This window comes from Chelon labrosus (genome assembly GCF_963514085.1).
Source record: "Chelon labrosus genome assembly, chromosome: 2".
NCBI lineage: Eukaryota > Metazoa > Chordata > Actinopteri > Mugiliformes > Mugilidae > Chelon > Chelon labrosus.
Window position 1 is genome coordinate 34,397,453 of NC_140338.1, and position 25,749 is coordinate 34,423,201.

Genomic DNA, 25,749 nt, shown 5'->3' on the forward strand with positions numbered 1-25,749 from the left:
AGTGCAGTACTTTTTATTGTTTACTTAACTTTATACCAACTGCAATGTAATGCTTTCTCTTGCAATGTATAATATAGTTAATAGTGACTAACTGGTTGGTTGTGTATAATTCCATAATAAAAATCGTATTGTCTTGTAGTTCATTAGCCATATTCTCTTATTGATGTATCAGAATAGTAATGTGCTATTTAATCTGACTCAATATTGTTATGGCCCGGCTCTGAGACCATAGCAAATAAGGGAAACACACGGGGAGTTACATCAAAAGATATTTATTTTAACAAAGATAAATTCCAAAAAGAAACGTTAACCATATCATTCAACAAAAAGAAACTACCAACCTAGATCAACCTAGGAAAATGCAAACTAAACCATACAAGAAATGAGAAGAACTCAAATCAACATAGCATGTTGCCCGGGACAGAGAGAGAGAGAGAATGAGTTCGCAGGAGGGCGGGGTTTTATGGGTCTGGAGACAGTGGCCAGCTGCCTCCAATCCCATAATGGCCAATGGTCATTTTGGAATATGCCCGTGCCATCAGGGAAGAAAAAAATCCATTGATGGAATAACCTGGTCATTCAGTATATTCAGGTAGTCAGCTGACCTCATTCTTTGGGCACATAATGTTGCTGAACCTAGACCTGAGCAACTGCAGCAACCCCAGATCATAGCACTGCCCCCACAGGCTTGTACAGTAGACACTAGGCATGATGGGTGCATCACTTCATCTGCCTCTCTTCTTACCCTGATGCCCCCATCACTCTGGAACAGGGTAAATCTGGACTCATCAGACCACATGACCTTCTTCCATTTCATTGTGTCAGATCTTTATGCTCTCTAGCAAATTGAAGCCTTTTTTTACCAGTTAGCCTCACTGATTAGTGGTTTTCTTAAGGCTACACAGCTGTTTAGTACCAATCCCTTGAGTTCCCGTCGCATTGTGCGTGTGGAAATGCTCTTACTTTCACTATTAAACTTAGCCTTGAGTTCTGCTGTTGTTCTCCTTCGATTTGATTGATTGCACAAAACCATCACTATCTTTCCCGGTCGGGTTAATTTTTGTTCCTGCTTCCTGTCTCACCTTTCCTCCTGTTCCATCTTTATTGATCCAAAACAATCAATTCGAAAATTTTGGAGATGGACAACCAGACGGAAATAGTCAAGCAGAAACACGCTACTACCAAGCGGATCAATCACAGCTCTTGCGGTCTGAGTCGCTGCGTGCATAGTTACATTTCTAGGGAGGTGCACATCAGCTAAGGCGCTAGGGCATGTGTACAGTTTGCGTAAATTCTGCGCCGTCGCCATAGCTTAAGCGTCAATTTGATGAAGTCTAAACGGCCTATAAGTGTGTGTGCTTTCAGTAATGTACAGAGACGTTACAGTTTTATGTACACTATACAGTATGTATCATCTCTCCTGTCATTCTGCAGAAGAGGCAGAAGAGGTTAAAATATTGTACTGATGTCAAGGCATCTGTGTTTATTAACATAGAGCGAGACATGCCAGCTGTGCACACATATAATTTAACCTGACCATGTTGTAACAAAATCACCCAAGAACAATGATAAAAGTAGGTCGAAACTAGGGATGTACCGATCCTATATTAATATCGGATATCGACCCTGATAGACTGAATAGCTAGATCGGCTGTCGGCTAATGTTGCATAGCCATGGAGCCAATCTATTCACTACAATTCTATGTTTGAAGTACGTCATTGTTTTTGGGTAAAGGTTCAAGTCCGAGTGAAGTCAAAAAACAGACAAAAATTGAAAATGTACAAAAGTTTGTCCTAATCTTGTGTAGTATTATAGCAATATTAGAAATGTTGGTGAGTAGCAAGGTTATAATAGTTTTGGATTTTTCATTTTAGTTTAATTTTATTTAGTTTTGACTTTTTTCCCTCCAATTCAGTTAGTTTTAATTAGTTTTTAGTGTGGGTTTGCTAGTTTTTATTAGTTTCTATATTTTAAAAAATGCTTAGTTTTAATTTAGTTTTTATTAGTTTTAGTATTAGTTTTAGTTTTTTCATACTTTGGGTTATTTGTCAGGTGCAGGATTCAAAAAGGTCAGAGTGAGTATTGTACAATAAAATTCAACAAAAGATACGTTTAAAAAATGAGGGTGAGTTAATAATGACTGACTTTATTTTTGGGTGAACTATTCCTTTAATCCTTCTCTTTCGGGGGGGGCGGCGGCGGCGGTGGACTCACAGAGGCTAGCTTGTTTTGGTACTCGACATTAGCCGCCTTGTAAGAGCTTCTTAAATGGACTTTGATTCATGGAGTTTCTCCCCTTGAGAAGCAAGCCACATATTTTGTCACAGTGGTGCTAGCATGGCTGGAAATATTTACATGTGTATTATCAATAAACCTAAATCTAAAGATCTTCTCAGTTTGTCTTGAATTGATGACCATCAGTGTTAAAGGGCAAGAAAACATAAACACGACAATCAAAATAAATGGAGCAAGAGTTCGTGTGGGAAAGAAAGAAAAATGCTTTATGGACTAAGCAAAACTACTAATACAGATACACAATTGTGGAATAATGTGGGACGGTGTGGTTGTATGAAGTATAGCACAGGAACACACAACTAGCAGTGCAGGCAGGCAGAGAGTAGGCTAATCACTGCAGACATGGTCCTTTTATACTGGAACCTTGCATGATTGGCCAGCTGCGCTCCACAGGTGTAGTCTAATTAAGTTGATTCTACCTGAGAGCAGTGAGAAGGAGGAGGGGAAGAGAAGAACAGGCGAGAAAATACACATTCACAAACAATTCTGCCGTGTGACCCTGCCTGTCACGTAACAGTTGGTGTATCTCTTGCAGCTATGGGTCAAAGACACACCATGCCTTGTCTGTCTGTCGGTCGCCACCTCTTATCATCCACCCCCACCCTCCTGACTCCCTTCACTCTTATCTATTACCATTTAGGGTATCTATGCACCATTGCCAGCAGTGAGGAGTGTGTGTGTGTGTGTGTGTGTGTGTGTGTGTGTGTGTGTTGCACAGCGTGCCTCCACCATGCAGGCATGTGGATGCTTCTTACAGTATGTCTTTGTGTGAGCGTTTAGGTGTGTGGGTGGTCGCGTGTCAAAAGTGGTTTGTGTGCAGAGGCGTTTGTGAGTTTATGTGAGTTTATGATGCCTCCATACTGATGCATGGAGGCATCTGACCCTCAATAATAGAGGTGGCAGCATTGAATATTTAATGGGTGGGGTGTGCAAATATATACATGCTTTTATACACACCCACCCACCCACAAAATTCTTGGAAATGGAAATATAATAACTGCGCATGTATGACTTTTAGACTGAAGCTCTTGGGAAAGTCGTCTTTGTGCTGTCAGTGAGGCTCTTAGTAAAAGATATTGTAGATATTGTACATTGTTTTCCCTCTTTCTACAGGGCTCTCAGGATAGTGCTGGTGGTCAGGAGGGGCTTGTGCCCCCACCTTACTCCGCCTTCCCACCTCCTCCTCCACCACCCCCCCAGAACGGCCTGGCCCTGGATTACGGAGGCAGCTTGTACGCAGCAGGGGGCGTCCAGGGCCCAGTGGAAGCTGGTGGGGTGGCAAACAGTGCTGCCAACAATGCCGCTAACAGCCTGAGTGTCCAAGTGAGTGCTAGCCTCTTCCTCTGTGTGCAGCACCGATCAGCTCTTTGCCTTAAGAGGACACAGGGAACATGTGTGTGGAGGGATATGTGTTACAGATTTATGAAATAATGATATCAAGCATCTTTGAACTACTCAGTATTAAGTTACAGATCTAATAATTATGGAGCAACATGGGGTGGTATCTCCGGTTGTCTGACAGATGAAGTCCAATATTTCCAATCTTTTAGCATTTTTCTCTGCTGCCCTTAAAATGACGGATATATGAAAACCCTTTGATAGCCAGTGGTCTTAAAGAAAGAGTTTGATATCCTTAAAACTTTCTATAATGGTATATTTGATGTGGTATCACTATGCAAGTATGCAAAACATATTCATCCTTAAAATTTCACATTTATATTATTTGTTTAAGCAGAACATTGCATTTTGCATTTAGATTTTTTTTTAGCTGAATATTGACATTTACAAATTAAATGGCTTGTCCACCCAACAATGCAATATTTAAAAGTATTTTTAAGGATCTGAGAAAAACCATTCACAGAGAAGCTTCTTATCCTTGCTGAATAACATGACAGCTAATCTGTTAATCCAAAGATCATCCGTGTCAGAGTCATCAGTGGAGATTTTAGAAAAAATATGGACTGTATGTCAAAGGTTTCTAATCCAGTGACAAAAACCTCCTGTAAATCTGACGTTGGTCAGTGCAGTATGACCAGATTTAGAAATAGAAAGATACAGTATGGAGCTAGAACCATGAGTCAAGCCAGAGAAAGATTTAATTTGTTTTGACAGTCCATCAATTGTCTTTGTCACTCTTCAAGGTCTCTAGTTTCAGCTTCTTTAGATTGAAAATGCTTAAGTTCATCATGTTAATTTATCTTTTTAATTGGTTTATATTTTAAATTATTTATTTAAAAAAAACAAAACATTTATTTATTGAAAATCTTACTTTGAGAAAATGTGTTGCCATTTTTCATATATGATCGGAGTTCTTCTCTGCATAACCTTCCTCTGTGACTCTGTCCTGTCCTTTCTATCCGTCTGTCCCAGCAGTCCGATGGGTCCTCCCAGATTGACAGCCAGTCTGCTCTTGGCTCAGGAGGAGGAGGAGGAGGTGTGGGGACTGTCGGGGATGATTCAGATGCCAAGGGCACCCCCAAACGCCTCCATGTTTCAAACATCCCCTTCCGCTTCCGAGACCCCGATCTACGGCAGATGTTTGGGGTGAGTAGAGTTTGGAGTAAGTTGCTTGAAGGAATCAGTTGTCCTGTTTACTAGTTAATCCAAAATGATTATTTATTTTGACTTGTCACCAGGTTGTTTAAAACCGGGTGTTGTTCCTCGGCTGTTGTATAAGTGTAATGTCTCTAAAATGCATTGCAGAGGCAAAAGCAGACCAGAGTTGGCCAAAGACCAGCTCATCATGGTTGAACAGTGCTGACATCCTGTGACGAGATGCAGCATGTGATTTTACATGCTCGTTCAGCCTCTTCATGTTCCTCTCTTCCTTTTTTGTTCCAGCAATTTGGCAAAATCCTTGATGTCGAGATCATTTTTAATGAGAGGGGTTCCAAGGTAGGAGAGTGAAAAAAGCAATCAAAATCAAGTTCATTAGAAGTTTAACTGGAATTTTCAATCTTATCTTCCCATGTGTGTCTTTTTCCATTTTCCACTGTCTTCTGCATGCAGGGTTTTGGCTTTGTAACATTTGAAGCGAGTGCAGATGCGGAGCGAGCCAGAGAGAAGCTTCACGGTACGCTGGTGGAAGGCCGTAAAATCGAGGTAACTTACCACACTGGATCTTTATCGAAACAGTGACCATTTTCTCCTGTTTCCCCTCCATGTCCTAATGAGAATGAGTTTATTCTGGCTGTTTCTGTACCAGAGAAGGTTTCCGGATGGCTGTTATGTGTTCAACTCTAACCGCCCTGGCTTCACCCTGGCATGGTGCAGTGGTGCTGCACACACACGTCCTCTCTTGATGGCTCTTTCCACTGATGTCCATGCTGTTGTTGCTGTTCTTGTTGATGTTGTGGGCTGTCCATTGCACCTTGATCTTAAAGCTGTGTGTTTTGCAAAGCATGCTGGGTGAAGTGGCTACACAATGAGGCATGGCTGGTAAACGTCATTTAGGACACGATTGCAGACGATATTTGTTTCTGTCACAGCATGTAGGATCTCTTTTCTTCTGTTTTCGTGCACCTTTTCCATCACCATTATCATTTCTTCCATGATCATGCTTAGTAGCTATTTTTGGTTTATGGTTGTGTTTACGACTGGAAGAGCAGTTAGAGAGGCAATAGACACTTAGTTATCTTCCTCTGGGGAAAAAAGTGCTTGCTGGTGTTGGTCTGAGGCTACTGTATGTTGCATGGAAGTAGCATATGGTCAGATTTTCACTCTTTCACAAAACATGATGCGACTGCCTGTGGGTTGCACTTTTTATGTTTGATGTGTTCAGAGATTGATGCATGATGGGGGTATTTTCAGAGGGACAGTTTGGGAATGAGACTGTTGTGAGAAGTGTGGTGTCATTTCTGATGCTTCAAAACCCCCCAAAACATTGATTTCAGGTGTGCAAGATGGATGTTAAAAATAAGAAACACGTGTATCATAAACATACATACACACTTGGATTTCACCACTCCTGAAAAAGAACACCAAGAACTTATGGAAATTCTTTTTGTTGTGACATCTTTTTTTGTTCTGTCAGCATGAGCTCAGATTTCCGTTGCAAATGGCCTTGGAGATCAAATACAGTACACCATGCTTTGGCTCTTGATTTTAAAATCACGCTTTTGTTTTTAATTTTACGTCTTACTAAAGCTCTTCTGCATGGTCTCAAATGTCCTGCACTCTTCTCTGTCTCTGTGTGGGTGTGAAGAGTTAAAAAGAAGGAGGGCGGCAAAAGAATGAACAAGTGACGAAAATGCAATAGATAGCTGTCGTTCTCTCTCCTTTCCTTTTTTTTTTTGGTTCTCCATCTTTCTCCACTCCTTTTCTCTAGGCCAGTCTGTCTTGTCTGTCTCTCCCAGTTTGTGTTCCCATGTGCACATTTCTGCTGCCTATCCGTCGCACCATATCTCTGTCCATTTCCTTGTCCTGGGATGTTGACAGGCACCATAAACATTGGAGGATTTGATTTTTGAGTAATTGTTTTGTCAGTCATTTCAATATACTCTGGGCACTAATAATGTAGTTTCCCTCCTAAGTTAGATTTCAGTTTCTTACATTTTCTGTTTACATTTGTTTGCTCATTTCTAAACTTTTATGATCTTTGTTTGTGGTGGGTGTTTTAGAGGCTAGACTGTTGTCACATGGCTGATACTTGTAGGTGACTGTTGACACGTGACCTGTTACATCACTTCCTCTCCGTCTCAGGATGGGGGTTGCTTTTCATTACCTTGTTTTGTTTGTTTTCTTTTCTCTTTTTGGTCCATCATTTCTTTCTTACATATATTTTCTCTATTTCCCTGATGATTTTTGTATGTTGTTGTTGTTGTCAGTCTCCACGGTAACTGCTCGCGTGTCCTCACGCCGTTTCCCTGGCAACGGTAAGTTGTGTACACATGGCATCATCTTTGAATGACCCCCCCCTCTCCCCAACCCCATCCGTCCAAATGCAATAAAATGCATCCAACACCCAAATGACAGACTTCTTTGCTGAAGGGAGCTTGATTGATTGGTTGATTGGCAGGAGCTGAATCACAGGAGAATCCTGTGATTAATTGAGGAGGTGGTGAATGAAACTATTACGATATTAGCCATTGACCGCATGGAATTATAAAGGCCACTTGTATAACCGAATGTACTGCATCTGTCTGCAAGTGCAACAGCTATGACTACCACTTCTTATGCTTTCATTCCAATCACCTCTCTAACTGTATTCAGCATTTAATTCCAGAGCTGTATCCTGCATGGTTTACTCTTTTTCTCGTCATCTGTATGACGTCACATAGTACTATGTCATCTCTCTGTGTCATGTGTCAGCCAATAGCTGCATTTTTTTGCACCTTAGTGGGACAGCATGCTAAAGCATGAGTGCTATGTTAGCCTTACTGGAGAGGGGAAAAGAGTTGTATGTATATTCTAGTGTGCGGCAGTGCTGGAATATCACTTTCTCTACCACTTTGTTAGGCTGCAGATAGTACACAGCTGTGCTGACTTAAATTTCATATTAAACCTATCTATATGACTGAATAGTGTGTGCCACAAAAGAAGCTGATGGCAGTTTACAGGAAATCTTCTGTTTATATGTGATATGTACACATTCAGAAATTGATACAACTAAGAAAGGAAAACAACCTGTCATGGAATAATTTGTTGCAGACCTTTCTTCTAACGACAACTTTACTTTGTTACAATCTCTGTGATGAGGTGTTTTACTTACTTTTAATTGTCCAGTTTGGTTCTGGATGGTGTGTATTGGTGGTTGTGTGCTTTGAGGTGATTCTGGCATGTGACACTGATCTGGAATGTCTGGCAGTGTTTCACAGCCATGGTTGTATTTGATTTGATTTATTTTAAGATTTATTTTAAGATTTAGTTATTTCTTCATATTTTTTTTGAGGAATAATATTTGCATCCCCCATCCTCTCTCTCTTTTGTCTAGACTCTTCTCACTCTGTATACGTTCTTGCTCCATTCATCCATCGTTGCTCATGTACAGATCCAAAGTAGGAAAATGCTCAGATGTATTTTGAATGTCTGTATCGCATCCTACTGTTTGTCTGTTCATAGAAGAACTGCACATTTGGATGGATCGTTCGCTCTCTCTGTCTCTCTCTCGTCCACATCATGTATGTGTTTTTCTGTGTATTTTCATGTGGACTGGCTCCTCCTTCTGCATCCCTCTATGTTTCTGTCTTTTCTCTGTCATTCTCTCTTCCTCCTCTTACTCTTTTTTTCTGTATGATGTGTACTTGATTGGGAGGGCTGCCAACCTTATTTGATTGGCCTCTTGCTGCATCTAATGCTTGCTAGTTGGCTAGTTTTGCTCACCTCTGGTGATGTGATGCGCTCCTGATTGGCTGTGTGTAATTTGTGTATGAACTCTTTGATTGATGTGATGTTTTTTTGCATTATGGTCAGCTGATGAATCTGCTGCTCAATTCACCTTTTTTTCTCTCTTTTTTTATTTTGTTTTATTTTTGAAAAGGTAGTAATATAATCGTCTTGGATTTCTTTTTGAATGCCATTTTTCTAAAATGTTTTGTGTTTTTTCTTTGTTCTGTGTGCTAATGGTTGCATTGTTTGTGTGCAAAACTGCTTGACTACTCACCAGGATTCTTGTTTTCAGTGTCTTTCTCCTTAAAAAGAAATGCATGCATCAAATTCCATTGCTGCTCATCAACAGAATTAACCTGTCATAAGAAAAAAATTGTTTAAGTTATGATGACACCGCACACTTAAAGCACAATTTTGATATAAAGAGTTCAGTCATCATTTTACAAGTACAGTATATTCATTTGTGATTCACAGAATACATTCAGTTTAAAAGGCATTAACACTATGTGAGTAGATAATGCAGTGTTTTCCTCGTGTGTCTATTAAACTTGGCAAATTGGCTTCTGACCACTTTGTTTGGTGTCCAGGTAAATAATGCCACAGCCAGAGTGATGACAAACAAGAAAATGACCACACCGTACTCTAATGGAGAAGGCCTCGCTGCACTACCATATGGTAATGCATTTTGCACAGTTAGAACACTGAAAGTATTTTTTTCCATTTTGGTAGAAAAATGCCAAATTTATATAAATTTACATGACAAGTATGCAAAATTGGGTACTATAATATCATAATAATATGACCAAAATTTAATTAACAAGTATGAGCATTTGAGCCTTAGCTGTGACTTTGAGTAAGTGCCCTGTGGACATATGCAGTTGAAAACTTACACTACCGGTCAAAAGTTTTAGAACACCCTCATTTTTCCAGTTATTTATTGCAGTTCAAGTCGTGCAAGTCCAATGAATAGCTTGAAATGGTACAAAGATAAGTACTGAACAGCCAGAGATTAAAAAAAAGGTTTGGTTACCCAAAACTGAAAAATAATGTACATTTCAGAATTATACAGAAAGGCCTCTTTCAGGGAACACGAAGTGGGTTAACAATTTAAAGCTGTTCAGCAGCAATGAAGGTTGAATCAGCCTTGAAAGCTGGTGCTACTAATTCCTACAGGTGTTCCAACTTTTCTTCATTACTTACAACCCCCTCTGTCTGCATAAAAGCAGTGTTGGAACACACTGTGGTACCAGACCCTCATGAGCATCAGGTGAACAGTATTGTACTGCAGAAAGTAGTGTGTTGCTACAAAAATGGCAAGAAAAAGGCAATTAACAATGGAAGAGAGACAGACCATCATAACACTTAAAATTGTAGGTCTTTCCTACAGGGAAATTGCAAAGAAAGTCAAGGTGTCAGTGAGTACAGTTTTCTTCACCATCAAAAGGCACTCAGAAACTGGGGGAAACTCTGACAGGAAGAGGCCTGGCAGACCCAAAGCCACAACTGAATCAGAGGACAAGTTTCTGAGAGTTAACGGCTTGCGTGATAAGCGGCTCACAGGACAGCAGCTTCAAGCACAGCTTAATAGTGGTCGTAGTAAGCAAGTCTCAGTTTCAACTGTGAAGAGAAGACTTTGAGCTGTAGGCTTGACAGGACGAGTTGCAGCAAGAAAGCCATTGTTAAGATGTCAGAATAAGATAAAGAGGCTCGCTTGGGCCATGAAACACCACCATTGGACTACTGAAGACTGGAAGAAGGTATTATGGACTGATGAATCAAAATTTCAAATCTTCCGTTCATCACGCAGGATCTTTGTACGCCGTCGAGTAGGCGAGAGGATGGTTCCACAGTGTGTGACATCAACTGTCAAACATGGAGGAGGAAGTGTGATGGTCTGGGGCTGTTTTGCTGGATCCAGGGTCGGTGACTTGTACAGAGTGAGAGGCACCCTGAACCAAAATGGCTACCACAGCATTCTGCAGTGCCGTGCAATACCCTCTGGTATGCGCCTAGTTGGTCAGAGGTTCATCCTACAGCAAGATAATGACCCAAAACACAAGTCCAAGCTATGCCAGAACTACCTCAGGAAAAAAGAACAAGATGGTAAGCTTGAAAACATGGAGTGGCCAGCACAGTCTCCAGACTTAAACCCCATCGAGCTGGTTTGGGATGAGCTGGACAGAAGAGTGAAAGCCAAGCGACCTACAAGCGCCACACATTTATGGGAACTTCTGCAACAGACTTGGGAAGAACTTTCTGAAAAATATTTGATTTCTATTGTAGAAAGAATGCCACGAGTGTGTTCAGCTATTATATCTGCCAAAGGTGGCTACTCTGATGAGTCAAAAGTTTAGAATATATTTTGGTCTATAAATTGATTCCATGATTTATTTTTCAACTTAAAATTGCTTATTTGTTCTATGCTTTCATTTCAATGAAATGCAATGAGACACTAAACTGAATAATTTTCAGTAAAAAACTGGAAAAAGTGTGGTGTTCTAAAACTTTTGACCAGTAGTGTACATGCATCCTCTGTGTACAATTTACGAAGTCATAAACAATTTTGGTTGATTCATGTGAGTTTCCTGTGAAATATTGCTTTAAATGTAAGTTTTGTTGACTACAGCTGGGTGGAAATTGAGTCCCATGGTTGGAGCCATGTACAGTCCTGAGCTCTATACAGGTAAGATGACAAGTACCAGCTTTCTTCTTACCTAAAGACAGATGGAGACCATATGTACACCATAGAAGTGCAGCAATGAGGCAGTTAATGATCAGCTACTTTTGATACATAATTTTATTAGTTGTACAAGCATCAATACCTTCTTTTTCACTATTTACAGTTTCTTAAATGTGAGGATGGAATGCCTTTCTTTCTCACATTTTATTGTATTCTGAATAGCATATTTGTCTATGCTTTTGTTGACTTTACGATTAATGGAAAAAGTGATAGATGTAAATCAACATCCTTCCTTTATTACGATAGACACCACTTTTTTCTTACTTAACTATTTCTCTGTCTTTCTTTCAGTACCTGGGTTTCCGTACCCAGCAGCAGCAGCAGCTGCCTCCACCGCTGCGACTTTTCGAGGCGCTCACCTCCGGGGTCGAGCTCGGCCCGTCTACAGTGCAGTTAGAGCAGCTGTCCCACAACCTGCCATCCCTACCTACCCAGGGTAAACACACTTAAAAAATACTATACTGGTAATTTGCTATTAATAATAAGAAGTAAACATGATTTTATGTTTAAGACTGTCTTAAAAGCAATTGTTATTGTGAGAATAGTACTTCATAATTGTGCATGTTGTGTGTTTGAATATTTTAATTGAGATTTTGACATAATAGTTTGTTGAGCTGAAATACCATTTCCTTGTACCTCAGAAATGGTAATGATACGTGGCTTTAGTGCATCACAATCAAATTAGGTTGTATACTGAAGTGATACAGTAGAATCAGTGCAAAGGTGGTACACGTGTATACAATGAGGTGGTATTTTGTGTTGCATGTTGCACGGCGTGTAATAACCCTCACCCATCTTTCTCTGTTCTCTCTCTCACAATCTGTTTGACACCATTTTCTCACCTCTCTTCCCCTCAATTGTCACTCTTTGTTGTTTTCTGTAATGCCCACATGGTGGCGCATTACACCATTTTTCTTGTTTGTTTTGACTTTCCACCACCGCTCCTGTGTACTCTCTGTTTCCTTTCCTTTCTTGTCTGTCTCTCTCAGCGTGATGGCCTATCAGGATGGTTTTTACGGTGCAGCTGATCTCTATGTAAGTATGCGTGTCTCTCCTCCACTGCCTCACTCGTCACCTATATTTTCCCCCTCTTGCCTGTGTGTTTTCGAGTGTGAAACGGCACAGATCAAACCCACAGAGTTGTGTACTTTTGAGTGTTTGGATTGATCACTGCTAGACATTTCCATTCCTTTTATTCAAATATGCATACAGTCTCATGTGAAACGTGTCCAATACTACAATGTGCTGTTACAGATATATGATCACTCAGTATACATTTTAATCATGTGCTCATTCATGAGTAGACTCCTCTAGGGTTTGTTCCTGTGCATAGTTAGTTTGTACCAATGTGATTATGTGTGTGTGAATGTGTGTTATGGTGTGTGTGTGACCAGGTTGACAATAGCTGTTTCTGTTCTCTCTGTAGACTAGTGTTTCAGGACATTAGTGGCAGATTGCCCCAGGTAGGGTTTACACACTCTGTGTGAGAGCCAGTGTGCATCCTCCTCGTTTCCAATGACTGCGTGCTGCTAGACATTATTGACCATCTGAGATTGAAATGCCTTCTCTGTCTTCTTCTACTAACTCACTGGATTCTGACATGGGTGGAGTTGCGGAAGGGGGGAAAAAAGAATTAAGTTTAAGTCTGATTAAACACACACACACACACACACACACACACACATATGTATATATAGAGAGAGAGAGATAGTAGAGACACGGAGACACATATTTTTTTAGAAGAGTAAGGACATGGAAAAGAGATGCAAAAAGGATAATTACATTTAGATAAAATCTATCCAATGGAATTCATGTTTATACATGCAGGCAAATACATTCAGTCATGTTGAGTTTGCAAAAGCATGACATTTTTGCAAAATCTATTCTATTCTGTTTGAAGTTGCTGAGACATAAAACCTTTCGATATTTTTATTTTAAAAAGTAATATCAGAAAGAACAGTGCAATAAAATTGGTCATTTTAATAAAGATGCTTTAATAAAAAAAAAAAATAAAAATGCACTAATTTGCTGCAGCCAGCAAGATGGTTCAGTAAGATGGCACATTTTCAGTATGAAGGGAAAAAAGAGAATAATTGAGGCACCGAGTACCTGCAGTGAAAGGTACATGGGGTGGGTATATTCATGCAATCAGCAGTTAATTCAGACCCCTTCCAGGAATCTCCCTATCTGTTTTAAATGTGGCATGCTAACTGAATCAGTGTAAGCATGAGCAGACAAACTTACAAGGACTACCCCAACAGTCCCTCCTCTTTCTTTCCACCATTTTGGTGTCACTCTTCGTTTTCTTTTACGCCCTCTTTTGTTAAAGTCATTTTTTTGTTTTTTTTCATCAATTTTTTTTTCTTATTTATTTTTTTTCTTCTCTTTTATTTCTCTGTGACACCTCCTCTTCCTACATTCTAAATCACCTCGTCTCTCTCTTTGGGCCTGTTCAGACCTGGATCGCCTAAAACGGAAATGGCACCGGAAGTGAGGTCTGTACATTAGTAATGAGAGCCTATTCTGTCCTTGTAGCTGTTAATTTAAAAAAAAAAATAAATAAATCTAAGCAAGAATTTACAAATGCAGTGTGTGGCTCTTCATACATCATACAAGTTGTTGCGGCCTCTTGGAATAACCACGCAGGATGCAGAGAGCTTTGACTGGTGCAATTTTATTCTCTCCTTTACCACTGGCACTGACACCGTGAAAACTACAAAACGAACAAAAATACAAATGTCATAGTAGCCTATCTTATTTCACAAACAATACATAGAAATCCACATTTTTAAAACCCAATGAAATTTACATGAAATTAGCTTTTTAAATCACTGTAAACTGCAACTCCTATGTGAACAAGTACAATGACAGTTTCCGTCTGTTTTAAATAAAATTAACCATTCATTTCCAATGAATACTCCCCTCCTACCTCCTTCTGCTTTCAAGGGCGCTATGTTTGAGTTCAGCCTGCTAGCAGCCTATCTTCCACGCACCTCGCAGTGACAGTCCTTACACATGACATGTAAATGAAACGAAACAAACCACCATAAATAACCATAAATAATAAAGTGGCCGAACAAATTTGCTGCCATTTACACAAGTTACGTATTTTCTCAATCACTAGTGTCTTTATTTAACTTTATTACTGGAGATTACGGTGCATATGGAAACTTCTGGACTGGAATTATAATATGACTTCAGAAAGAACCCAGATATATAAAGCACTACAACACGAATCCAATGATAACAACATGGATATCAAAGAAACATGGGAAGTGAATAATATCATAATATCAGAGGGAGAATGGGAGGAAACAATCAAAGAGGGACATAAACTAACTAACTGCCCAACATGGAGGGAATTCGATTGGAAGGTGAAAATGCGTTGTTTTAACACAGTTATTATGTCAAAATACAGTAATACATCTGAACTATGTTGGAGGGAGTGTGGGCGGTGGGTGACTTCATTCATATATTCTGGGACTGCCCAAAAATGCAGGATTTTTGGAAGAATGTTCAAAAGGAGATTAAACAGATTATGGGTATAGTCCCTGACAGTATAACAGATAAAAATTCTAAATCTTTACTGAGAATCCTGCTTCTAAGAGCAAAAAAAGAACTTCCTGGTTAAAGCCACAACCACCCAGCATAACACAATGGAGAGATGGGGTAAAATGATCTAGTCCATAACAAAATCAGAAAAGACTTGAAAATAACATGAAGAAAGTGTAACTGTATATATTATACATCTCCTCTGTGTTTGTTGAGTTTGTGTTTATGGGTGTATGTCAAATAAATTTTTTTAAAAAGTGAGTTTAGTGCAGGTCTAACTAACATCAGAATGGAGATCAATAAATAATAACATGTATGCGAAAGTCATGACACACAAATAAAACAGCGCTGTTCTCAGAAGCGTTTACAATATTCTGCTTGGCCCCACATGACTAAGGGGTTTATTTTCATACAAAGCTTAAAACTCAGATGAGATTTGGAGAGCTGACTGGAGATGCATTTGGAGATGCTATTTTCTGGCATAAAATACAAATTTTTGCTGATCCATATAACTTTGGTGTCATTTGGAATCGTTTGGAAGATATTTAGATCCACGTATACATATAGTGGGAGTGACTGGGGCACCGAAATGCTGCCTCTAAATAACACATTATCTGCCGCAAAACTTGTTCATTTCACCAATATTTTGTTATGATGCACTTGTGCTATTCCCAGTTGAGTCCGGAGTTAGCTGTTATCATCATCCGGGGTCTGTAGATTGACCTACTGACCTCTGACCTGGATGATGTCATCTCTGCGCCCCGCACGGCCTGTTTACCTGTAATTTGCTACTGCTAGTTTTTTGCAACATGGCTGAATATTTTTCTGATTCTGAGGTTGTGGACGACGACTTTGTTTATGATGGACGTCCTTACCATATGAGAAGCTCGTTGAAAGGGGGATGTGGAGGCAGAGAGAGGGACAGCTGGCCAAAAAACAACAAACCGTTGCACGTCCGCGAATAGATAACGGGTAACTCCAGACTCATTGTGGAATAGTACTAGCGTATCATAACAAAATAGTGGTGATCCCCCTATATGGATATACGCAGATCTAAATATGGTCCGAACAACTCCAAATGACACCAAAGTTATATGGGTGCAATTGTATTGTAGCACTCGATTGTATTTTATGCCAGAAATAAGGTCCAGGTTGTAAAAAACGGTAATTCCCCTTTAATGCCAGGTCTGAACACACGTACCGAAAGCCAGTCACTTATGATCGGATAGCCCAGGTCGGATCTTAATGCAGTATCTGAACAGGCCCTTTATCTCTCTTTACATCTTCTCTCCCAGCCAGCCCTCTCTTCCTCTGTGCCCTCCTCTTCTTACCTTCCCAGTCCAGCCTTCCTCCCATAGCAGCAATTGTGTGGTCCTGAATGCAGGGACTTGGTTGTGATGGATTCTTTTGGATAGAATGCAGTGGTGTGTGTTTGTTTTGTTTTCATAGGAATGTTTGGCCTAATACATTGTATGTTCTCAGTTTGGGAAAGCATGCTGTGTCTGTCAGTGACTGGTTGCTGGCCACATGAGTGTGTGTGTGTGTGTGTGTGTATATGTGTGTGCCCTTTTTTTTTAATCCGACTGGCTGACTGAATTCTTACACTTGTAGTTTTTTTGTGTCTGTTCATCAGCTGTTCATCAACACAGAAATAATGACACAATCACCTTTCCACCTCTTCCCCTTTCTTTAACTGTGTGTTTTTGGTAGGGGAACTGTGGTGGGGCACAGTTATGGCTATGAATGCTCTCTTCCTCCATGTCTAACTCAAACTGGGAAAGATAATGCACTCAAGTGCTACAAATGGCAAAAAGTATTATGTGCAATTAAGCATGTTTTTTTCCGGGTTAGTCGTGAGTGAGAGAGCCACACAGAGCCTGAGCTACATCCTTGTGAATGCTATACTGCACCAGTTTTTGCTGACTGTCTGCTTGTTAATCTTTCGCTCTTTTCTCAGCAGTTTTTCTCACAGTGTAACCCTTTAGATTTACTGATAGTCCTCTAGTCTGCAGAAAAAATGTGGCACACCTTTAACCAGATGTTATTCTTCTTTCTTTCTGTCCCTTCCAAACCATACCTTCATTGTATCTCTACACTCTTCCTGGTTTCTCTCCTTTTCATCGCCTCCTCACAGGGTGGATATGCAGCATATCGTTATGCCCAGCCGGCTGCAGTAGCAACTCCTGCAGCAGCAGCAGCAGCTGCAGCAGCAGCAGCTTACAGTGACAGGTGAGTCACATGATGGTGTTTGTGTATGGTAAATGGTCTTGTTTTATATAGCACCTTTCTACCTATTACTCAAAATGCGTTACAGTCTTAGTGGCACATCTACACACACACAAGCACACACACATTCTGGGGGTACAGTGTCTTGCCCAATGTGGCATGTTCTGGGGATCGAAGCTTCCAGGTTGGTGGACAACTAACTGTGGAGCCACAGCTGCCCCATATCTCTTCATCTATGTAGAGTGAAGGGTTATGGTAATCCAATCAATGTGAAGGATATACAAAATGTGTGTGTTGGATGAAAGAACAGAGATGCAACAAGAACAACAGCATAAACACATACAAAAGTAGCCTACATTGCTAGTTGGTCTACATATTTTTGATAGTGTGTGCATCTGCAAAGTTATGCACAGCACCAATGGAGCATCATGATCATGCTTTAAGAGCCTCTTTTGACATTTTGAACAAGCTGCAGTTAGAGGGAAAATGGCTAGTAACAACATAGGGTGAATTACATTGAGTGGATAAAAAGACAGACAGTAATTTGAGTTTTATTTTTCTCCCCTTTCTAATACGTGATATTTCTCATAGCTATGGACGAGTTTATACGGCAGATCCCTACCATGCTGCACTCGCCCCAGCTGCATACGGTGTTGGAGCCATGGTAAGTTCAATAAATTTATCTTTTTTATTTTTATTGTTTTAACACATATTAAATGCCTCTTAGATCAACTGGATTTTCTGTCATATCCCAGACACGACAATTTAAATACTGTTGAGAAACTGATTTATTTATTTATCCACTGCATGAGTTGAATGAGTTGCTGGCACCAGCATTCTGCATACACCTAATTATCAAAACGAACTGAGATAACATCTGCAACAACTTAAAACGATTTCCAGGTTTATTAACTCAATTTGTAACATTTAAACAAGACTGCTCAGTCTGTGTGATTCTCAGAACAGAGAAAAAAGTGCAAATCATTTTTGTGTTTTTTCACCTTGCGATGAGGTGGGCAACTTTGTACGAGGCTTTTTTTATTAACTGATGCCGCACTCACAAAATGATCGGCCTGTTGGCGATACCCTCCGTCAGCTCTGTACACCATAGACACATAGATAGACGCGACATTGACTGTGGAGGGACGTGCCTAAAGCGCCGCCATCTTGGTACAGGGCTCGCAGAGGCAGTGGTGCATGAACATACGAAGGAAAGCGGTACTCCTCAATCTCAAAGTAGAATTATTCGCTGAATTTTGGACCGATTTCAAAACGTATTGAACTGTTAAAAACGTCACACATGTAGCTATGATAAAAATATGGTTTTACTACCCAAATACAATTTTTACTTAATGTTATCAGCAGACTAGCTTCTGACAGAGGATTGTAAAGAAAAGATGCCGGACTTCAACTGAGCGATTTATGATCACTTTTATTGTGTAGAAACCCCATTCCTCCATAGATGTAATGCACTGTAGGAGCGAGTGGCCCTGTTCCAAGATGGCCGCCCTGTAGGCACGCCGCTCTAGTAGACGGCAGCGCTCAATGTCGCGTCTATCTATATATGTCTATGCTGTACACGGTGTGCCTGTGTATTTCTTCTACTGGGTTGAACAGGCAGCCTGTTGATTAGTGTGAGCACTGCTGCCACCTAGTGACTGGAGGCTTGTTTATTGTCCAAGCATGAATAAAGTTACTAATACCGAAAGTCCCCCTTGCCTCTCACGCCCTAACACTCCTTGATGGCTGCAGCCATCCCTAGCAGGATACAGCCTGACCCAGGCACACACACAAAAACGGTTTAGGAATAACTAAAAAAAAACATGAAAAACAGCACAATGGTGTTGACCTGGCCTCCAAATTCCTTAGATCCCAAACTGATCAAGTATCTGTGGGATGCACGGGAACTAGCCTGATCCCCAGAGGCCCCTCCCTTCAACCCCTGGAACCCAAAGGCCCCCCACTAACAACATTCTGTTGCCAGACACCCTCAGAAGGACCATCTACATTCACTGATGAGTCTGATGAGAACTGTTTAGGAGGCAAAAAGGAGACCTACACAGTTTTAGGCAGTGGATCATAATGTTATGCCTGATCGTGTATGTGCTAAATGTTTGTTTTGTTGTTGTTTTCCAGGCAACGCTGTACAGGGGAGGCTACAGTAGATTCGCTCCTTATTAAAGACACTACATTTCCCAGGAGCTCCTCCATTGAAATACTCTGAAAGATCTCCCTCTGTTGTCGTGGAGGTGGACTGCATCCAGTTTTAAAGTGTGGAGTTGACCACAACAAAGATATTTCAGACCCCACCCCAGAGCAGCCCCACGTTTTCTTATATACGCTACTACAGAAATAGAGGAATGCTGTATTAAAGACTGAAGGATGGCCTTACATTTAAAGTGAGAAAAAAAAAAAGAGACTTAAAATTGCCACCTTCCCTATTGCACGGCCGTATTGTAGTCCCTACTTCCTACTTTCTACTTCCTCACCACTCAGCAGCACAGCAGATTTGGGACGGAGCCCAGATGTTCTTCCAAAGGCTGTATATGGATAACTGACATTTGAACAGCAGGCTGGTATAATTGAGAAATAGCTGAGTGCGGAGTGGCCTGCTCACACTCTGCATTTAAGGAAAAAGAGACAAGCTATCTAAGTGTCCACAAAACAACAGGGCAGTAGGAAGAAAGAAGGTGCAGCAAAAGAGCACCTGAAAACATTTTTAACCAAAATGACAAGTCACTAAAATGATAAAACACTCACTGACGGATTTTATAGTTCCTCCCCAATGTGGGCAAATAGTAATGAGAGGATTTCCATGTCTGCTTTGTGCTGGCAGAAGGAGACTGAACATGGCAGCATGGAGAGATGATGTGACAGTTTATAATGCTACAGAAATCACGTCCGAAAGCTGAAGGAGGGAGGGTTATTAAAGCTGTTCCTTACCTCAAGTTTTCTTAGTATGTGGAAATGGTAAACCTTTAAATTTAAAATTGTTATGATATGCAAAGAAATTAGTTTAGAGAAAAAAGATACCAAATTATTATTATTATTATTATTATTATTATCAAACCATTATTTTGTTTGACTGGAACATGTAGATTCAACAATGAACCTTGGGGTTAAAGAAATCAGACAATTAGGGTTTATTTTGCATGATATTTCAGTTTTGTGACACAGTTATAGCTTCACAGGATTTCACTACACTCTGTGTGCAATCATCACTCAACACTTCAAAAAGTTGAACACTACATTAAAACATTTTGTTTAGTCAAGTTTACACCAAGACTAAATCACCCACATCCCTGGGGTTCAAGTATTTGTTGATCCTTTAAAGGAACAGTGTGTAGGATTGCAGACTGCAACCCACTGAATAACCATAATTTTCCAAGCATGTTGAACAACCTACTATTGACATGTTGGACTCACTTCCTTTGTAGATGTGAAGGGCTCACTTTAAGCTAATGCAGCGATTCATTGTTACAGGTGATTCTAAACTAGTAAAATCATACTTAGGAATACTGTATTTCATATCTGCTCATTTTGATTTAAATCCTACACACCTGGCCCTTTAATGTAGAGGTTTATTATTTGTTTTTTCCCCTCATACTTCATCTTATATAGAGTCCAACATTGGATGAGTCTTCCTGAAACACACTTTAGTTGATAATTGTGTTCAAGATTACTGAGCAAGAGAGAGATTCAGTTGGTGAGGTAATAGTAAATATTTAAATGCAAAAACACCTCACTATTGTGCAGAAATGTGGCTTTTTTGGCTTTTGTTTTTGTTCCAAAGATTTTTAGAAAGCACATTACTCTGCCGTATGTATAGATGTTTGTTATTGCTATTATCATAATCAAATTGCTGTCATTATTTGCTTCATTCCATCCACTGTTTTGTAAGTGTTGTTCCTTTTTCCAGTAAGGTGCAAGATAAAGTTTGGATGTTTGCTTTGCATTTACGTTCTCAGAGCAAACCCAGTGTGAAATGTAAGCACAAAACATAACCAAACTCTTGCCCTTTAGTTAAATCTCCAGTCAATCAAGACTGGTATTATTATTTGTTTTTTGATTAATATGCTTGCATGACACTTAATTACATTTCAAGCTATACGGTAACAGCTTAATTATTTTCTGTTCATGTCTATATTTTGCAGGTGACTGAGACATTTGGAATGAAAGACCATAAGCCTCTAGCACTTTGGTTAAAGCCAACTGTGTTTTTTCTTTTTTAATCTTTCATTTATATTAATAATATTCTTGTTTTGAAAGGAAATTCCATACATTTCTGTGATTCAGTCCCTTAGCTTAGCCAGTGTGGTTGCTCACGGTTTATTTGAAAGTATCCAGTAAAATGTATGAAAGTGTTATCACCCAAATGTACGCAAGTTAATATTCCTACATGGTGAAAAACAAAATGTCAGTGTGGGATATAGTCTAAGTTGTGTGCAAAATGGGACAGTTTAAAAAAGAAAAAAAAAAAATCAAAGATACCTTTTTTTTTTTTCACTTCTCACACAGGTCAATTACATGTTGTTGTTTTTTTTTTTGTTTGTTTGTTTGTTTCTATTTAATGTGCTGCTTTTGGTTTTTCTCATGGCATTCAACATTTCTTTTTTCTTCTATAATACCTCCATGTTAATATAGAATGTGCTCTGGAAAGAAAGGAAAAAAAAAAAAAAAAGGCACTAGCCAAAGATGCACAGTCCCCAGCATGTTCTGGTTCCCAATTTGAGAAGTCCAAAATACACCACAAAGATGGACTTTTGGAGGCATGGACAAACCAGCATGAGTGACATTTGTCAAGTTAAAAAAAAACTTTTGCATGAATCTTCTGTCTTTTCATATTTGACTCCTGAGCAGCAGAGTCTAGCTGCGTTCTTCTTCACCACTAAACTCCATGACGGGCAGCTAGCAGATTGAAGCCTAGTCATCATAACAAAGAGCACAGTGCTGTTTGGCAAAAAAGCCTGCTGACAGAAAAAATGCTGCTGCACAAATAACGTGGCAGCTTCGTTTTCCTGTCATGGTTTTGTTGACACTGTATTATAGTAAACTATGTGGTCATCTTCTTCATAGTTGCTATGGTTTCTCAATGAAACGTTCTTTCCCTCTGTCATGTCTGTGTCCCCCTTGACTGCCATTATGTTTTTTTGTTATTGAATGTCCATATAAAATGTTTTATATAAAATGTTTTGTTGTGATCGAGCTATCATATTCTTTACTTTTGGTGTTTATTTAGTAAAATGTAACCCTACACAGTACACAGTCTTTCATGGCTTCGGGTGTAGTAAGCAGTTTAGAGTACTGAGCTGTGGCTCAGTAGATATACTGTAGCGGGTTGTCCACAAACCAGAGGGTTAGTGGTTGTGTGCTTGTGTGAGCGAAAAGGTAGATGCATCTGTGACTGTAAAGCGCTTTGAGTACCAATAGGTAGAAAGAGCTATACAAAAACAAGGCCATTAGATCTGGGCCAAGAATGTTCTATATGCTGGTCATTGTTTAAAGTCTGACTAGCAGCTTGAGACATGAGAATGAAGTTCTCATGTCACAACGTTCGGCCTTTTCAACTCCTCACATTTATTGGTTATCTAAATGCAACCAAAGCACAAATGTTGTTGGTCAACACTGCTCGGATGACAAAATGGAAACCAGAGATCGTCCTTACCTAAATTCGTGCCAGTCCACCCAATAGCTAGGAAGTTTTTCAATGAAAGCCTTGTTGTACTATAGGAAATCTTAAGGAATCATTGAGAAGGTCCTACCGAGTCACTGAGATGTTATACTGGATGAGTGAAAACTTAAATCCTGTGTAGGTCCGAGAGAAGGTCTCATCAGGCCATTGACTTCATCATGCTTCCTTTAGAGAGGATTTCCATAAATATTTTAATTTTAACTATACACTATACATATATTACAGGGGCCTGAATTGGCTACAGGTGTACGTTATTCATAGTTGGACAACCTCAAGAGAAGATACTTTATGCTATGTCTGCTCAAAAAGATGCATTTTCTTGGGGAAAATATTTATTAGCAGTTCTGCTCAACTGTGACGTCCACTAATTTGTTGATAGTGTGCACAATTTTACATTTATAACTTATAAAAAAATATATATCTTACATAATGATCTGTACATTAAGAAGGAATAGCCACTGAGGGAGATGATGGTGTGCAAAAGTGGAAGAAATGAGGTCTCAGCTATCACTTAGAAATGCATAAGCCAAATTCAAAGTATACATAAGGAAGATAAAAGTTATTGTCTGAACAATGGACACCCCAGTGAAGCATATATAAATAAATAATTTTACAAAATCTCATTTACCATTCTTGGATCATCTTTAGTGATACACTTTTGTGCAAAGTGTTTACAGAACAGACATGGGTCTAATACAACAACACACATCAGGTCAGATATTTTGGGAGGTGATGAAGAATAGGGTGAGGTGGGAGAACTGGGAGCAGGAAAATAAGTGCAGGAAGGTAAAAATTATTGTGGTGAAGACATGAGTTTTCTAGACGATTCCATATTTTGCCAAGTCACTGAGCTCCATGTCCCCGAAGGCCTCCCATGGGCAAACCACTGTGATGTCTGTGCCAAGACCCTCCATGCCAGGGATGTCGTCTCCAAATCTAAATGAAACAACAAAGGATTGTGATGATTTCTTAGGATTCTTTACATGTGTATTGAGAGTATTTTTACTCATGTGAAGAATCTATTAGAAATAACAGCCTTGCATTCAAAAGTATTAATATCAGTATTAAAAGAGTATTACTGGGGAAAAAATCATTCAAAAGTAAAAATAATTCCCTTGTAATTGTATTATTATTGTGTTGTATTCAACTGTTAATAATAAGTGAGAATGAGAGAAAATCTCTTCAACTTTTCTAGTCTTCTTTTCTAAGAAGTTTTGCAGGATGTGATACATGCTTCAACTGGACAGCTTTATTTTTGGGGTTCAAGGGCCAAAATAAATGTAAAAGTTTAATCTGAAAATCTACTGCAACTGTCAGGCAAAAGCAGCAAATTAAAATGATTCTAAATGAAATCGACGATGAGTCAAATTGTAAGGTAACAGGAAATGGGAAGAATGAAAGAATAATGGTTCATAGTTAGTTTCCAGCATTGGCTGACATTAAAGCTCTTACCCCTTCTGGCCTGGTTTAGGGGCCTTGCTCTTGAAGGTACGAGCGGCCCTCTGCTTGAATTTGGGAGGTGCCTTCTTGTCGGCGGGTGTTGCAACAGCTGCATCTGCCATCTTTTATGCTCTGAAAGAATAAGAATAGTCAACTAGTTAATCTCAATGTTTTAAGACCCTTCCTCCTCCTCTTCCTCCATCATGCTCCATCAGTGATGTAACTTTCCTAGATTAGGTTAAATTACAAAACTGCCATTGCTCCTTAAGACCCTGTTACACAAACAGCTTTATCTATTTTTAGACACTGGCTTTTAAGATTACTCTTGGCCAAGGGGCAGACTGCTTGTTTTGAGACAAGGATATCACCTAATTCCACAGTTGGACTGAAGTCAGCACCCATACTGTGTGGTGTAAATAATAAGCCTGACTAGTTTTCAGTCTGCTTTAATCTGAACTTTTAAGACCTCTGTGGACTGTATGTTATCTTAAACGAAAGCTCAGCAAACAGCTCTGTGGATTGGACCAGAAATCTCGTTCGAGCTGACTGATTAATTCTTTGAACATGAAATAAATTAATTCTTACATTTCCCATGCTAATGTCTTCTTTTCTGATGAAAGTTTCTGAGGATTCCTTTTTTTCCTCATTTTAAAAATGAAATTCTTTTTACACTTTTGATTGACCTTGATTGCCTCGTGTGATCAAAATCCATGCCACAGCTAAATATTTATGTGGAGGCAATAAAAATATTTTTTTACTTTATGATTTTATAAAGCAGTAGAATTTACGTTATACTAATTAGAGATAAGAGGTGGACCAAGTGTTAATTGACAGCACAAAAGGATTGTATTGCCTTATGTTCTTCAAGGTTTTAACATTTTTTAACATTAGTTTTGTCAATATTGATAATTTTTTGGTGTTGTTCTCACTACATTACCTCTTCTTCCAGTAAACATTTTAAAAACCCTTTACTGTAGTTTACTAAGTCTATTCTTGTTAATAAGCACATTCTGAGCAGTATCGTTAAACTCAGTTAAAATAAATGGAACAAGGAGTTTTCATGGACAATTCTACATTTTCTATGTCAATTTAGGTACCAATGAAACACCAATAAACCGCTCTGTTGTGTCTTCAACACTTAAAACAGGTGACTGCAAGAAGTCTCCATAAGGTAAAAAGCAACTATTTTTCCAACACTTTTCAAAACATATTTACAAATCCCAGATTAAGACAAGGATATACAAAAGTAAAAGGGACCAAAATAGGAGATAAAATATGTTGTAAAGCAAAGATCATTTTAAGTTAATAAAATCAAACACAAATATTGCTTCTGAGAAAATCATACTTACACAACGCTTTCTGTCTTTAACCTCTAACCTTAATCCTTGTTACAGAATTGGAAGTTAGGCTTGCAGTTGAGTGATCATCAGCATTATGTCTTACCTGTTTTTGCAGTAGCGCAGTTGGCTCTCCTCT

General features: G+C 39.4%; 2 protein-coding genes across 5 annotated transcripts in view; one reads left to right on the forward strand and one right to left on the reverse strand.

The window, feature by feature from the left end:
* Positions 1-22,342, forward strand: part of LOC311504367 (RNA binding protein fox-1 homolog 2-like) — a 44,396-nt gene extending 22,054 nt beyond the window's left edge. For 2 of the 4 annotated variants that reach the window (XM_084567399.1, XM_084567400.1), the window contains exons 3-13: positions 3,410-3,619; positions 4,667-4,840; positions 5,138-5,191; positions 5,306-5,398; positions 9,211-9,298; positions 11,250-11,306; positions 11,655-11,799; positions 12,353-12,398; positions 17,050-17,144; positions 17,733-17,805; positions 19,278-22,342. In XM_084567399.1, coding sequence (XP_084423525.1) covers positions 3,410-3,619; positions 4,667-4,840; positions 5,138-5,191; positions 5,306-5,398; positions 9,211-9,298; positions 11,250-11,306; positions 11,655-11,799; positions 12,353-12,398; positions 17,050-17,144; positions 17,733-17,805; positions 19,278-19,322 — 1,080 coding nt within the window. In that variant the 3' untranslated portion in view covers positions 19,323-22,342. Of the gene's footprint in view, positions 1-3,409; positions 3,620-4,666; positions 4,841-5,137; positions 5,192-5,305; positions 5,399-9,210; positions 9,299-11,249; positions 11,307-11,654; positions 11,800-12,352; positions 12,399-12,789; positions 12,827-17,049; positions 17,145-17,732; positions 17,806-19,277 lie in introns of those variants that run through there. The other 2 variants (XR_014699623.1, XR_014699624.1) reach the window with 2 other exon arrangements.
* A 165-nt stretch (positions 22,343-22,507) lies between these two features.
* Positions 22,508-25,143, reverse strand: LOC311495608 (retinal cone rhodopsin-sensitive cGMP 3',5'-cyclic phosphodiesterase subunit gamma-like). Its single transcript, XM_084555126.1, has 2 exons — positions 24,286-25,143; positions 22,508-23,769 (listed from the first exon to the last, which is right to left on the reverse strand). The coding sequence occupies exons 1-2, from the start codon at positions 24,393-24,395 to the stop codon at positions 23,652-23,654; spliced, it is 228 nt and encodes a 75-aa protein (XP_084411252.1). The 5' UTR covers positions 24,396-25,143; the 3' UTR covers positions 22,508-23,651.
* Between the last annotated feature and the right edge of the window lie 606 nt (positions 25,144-25,749).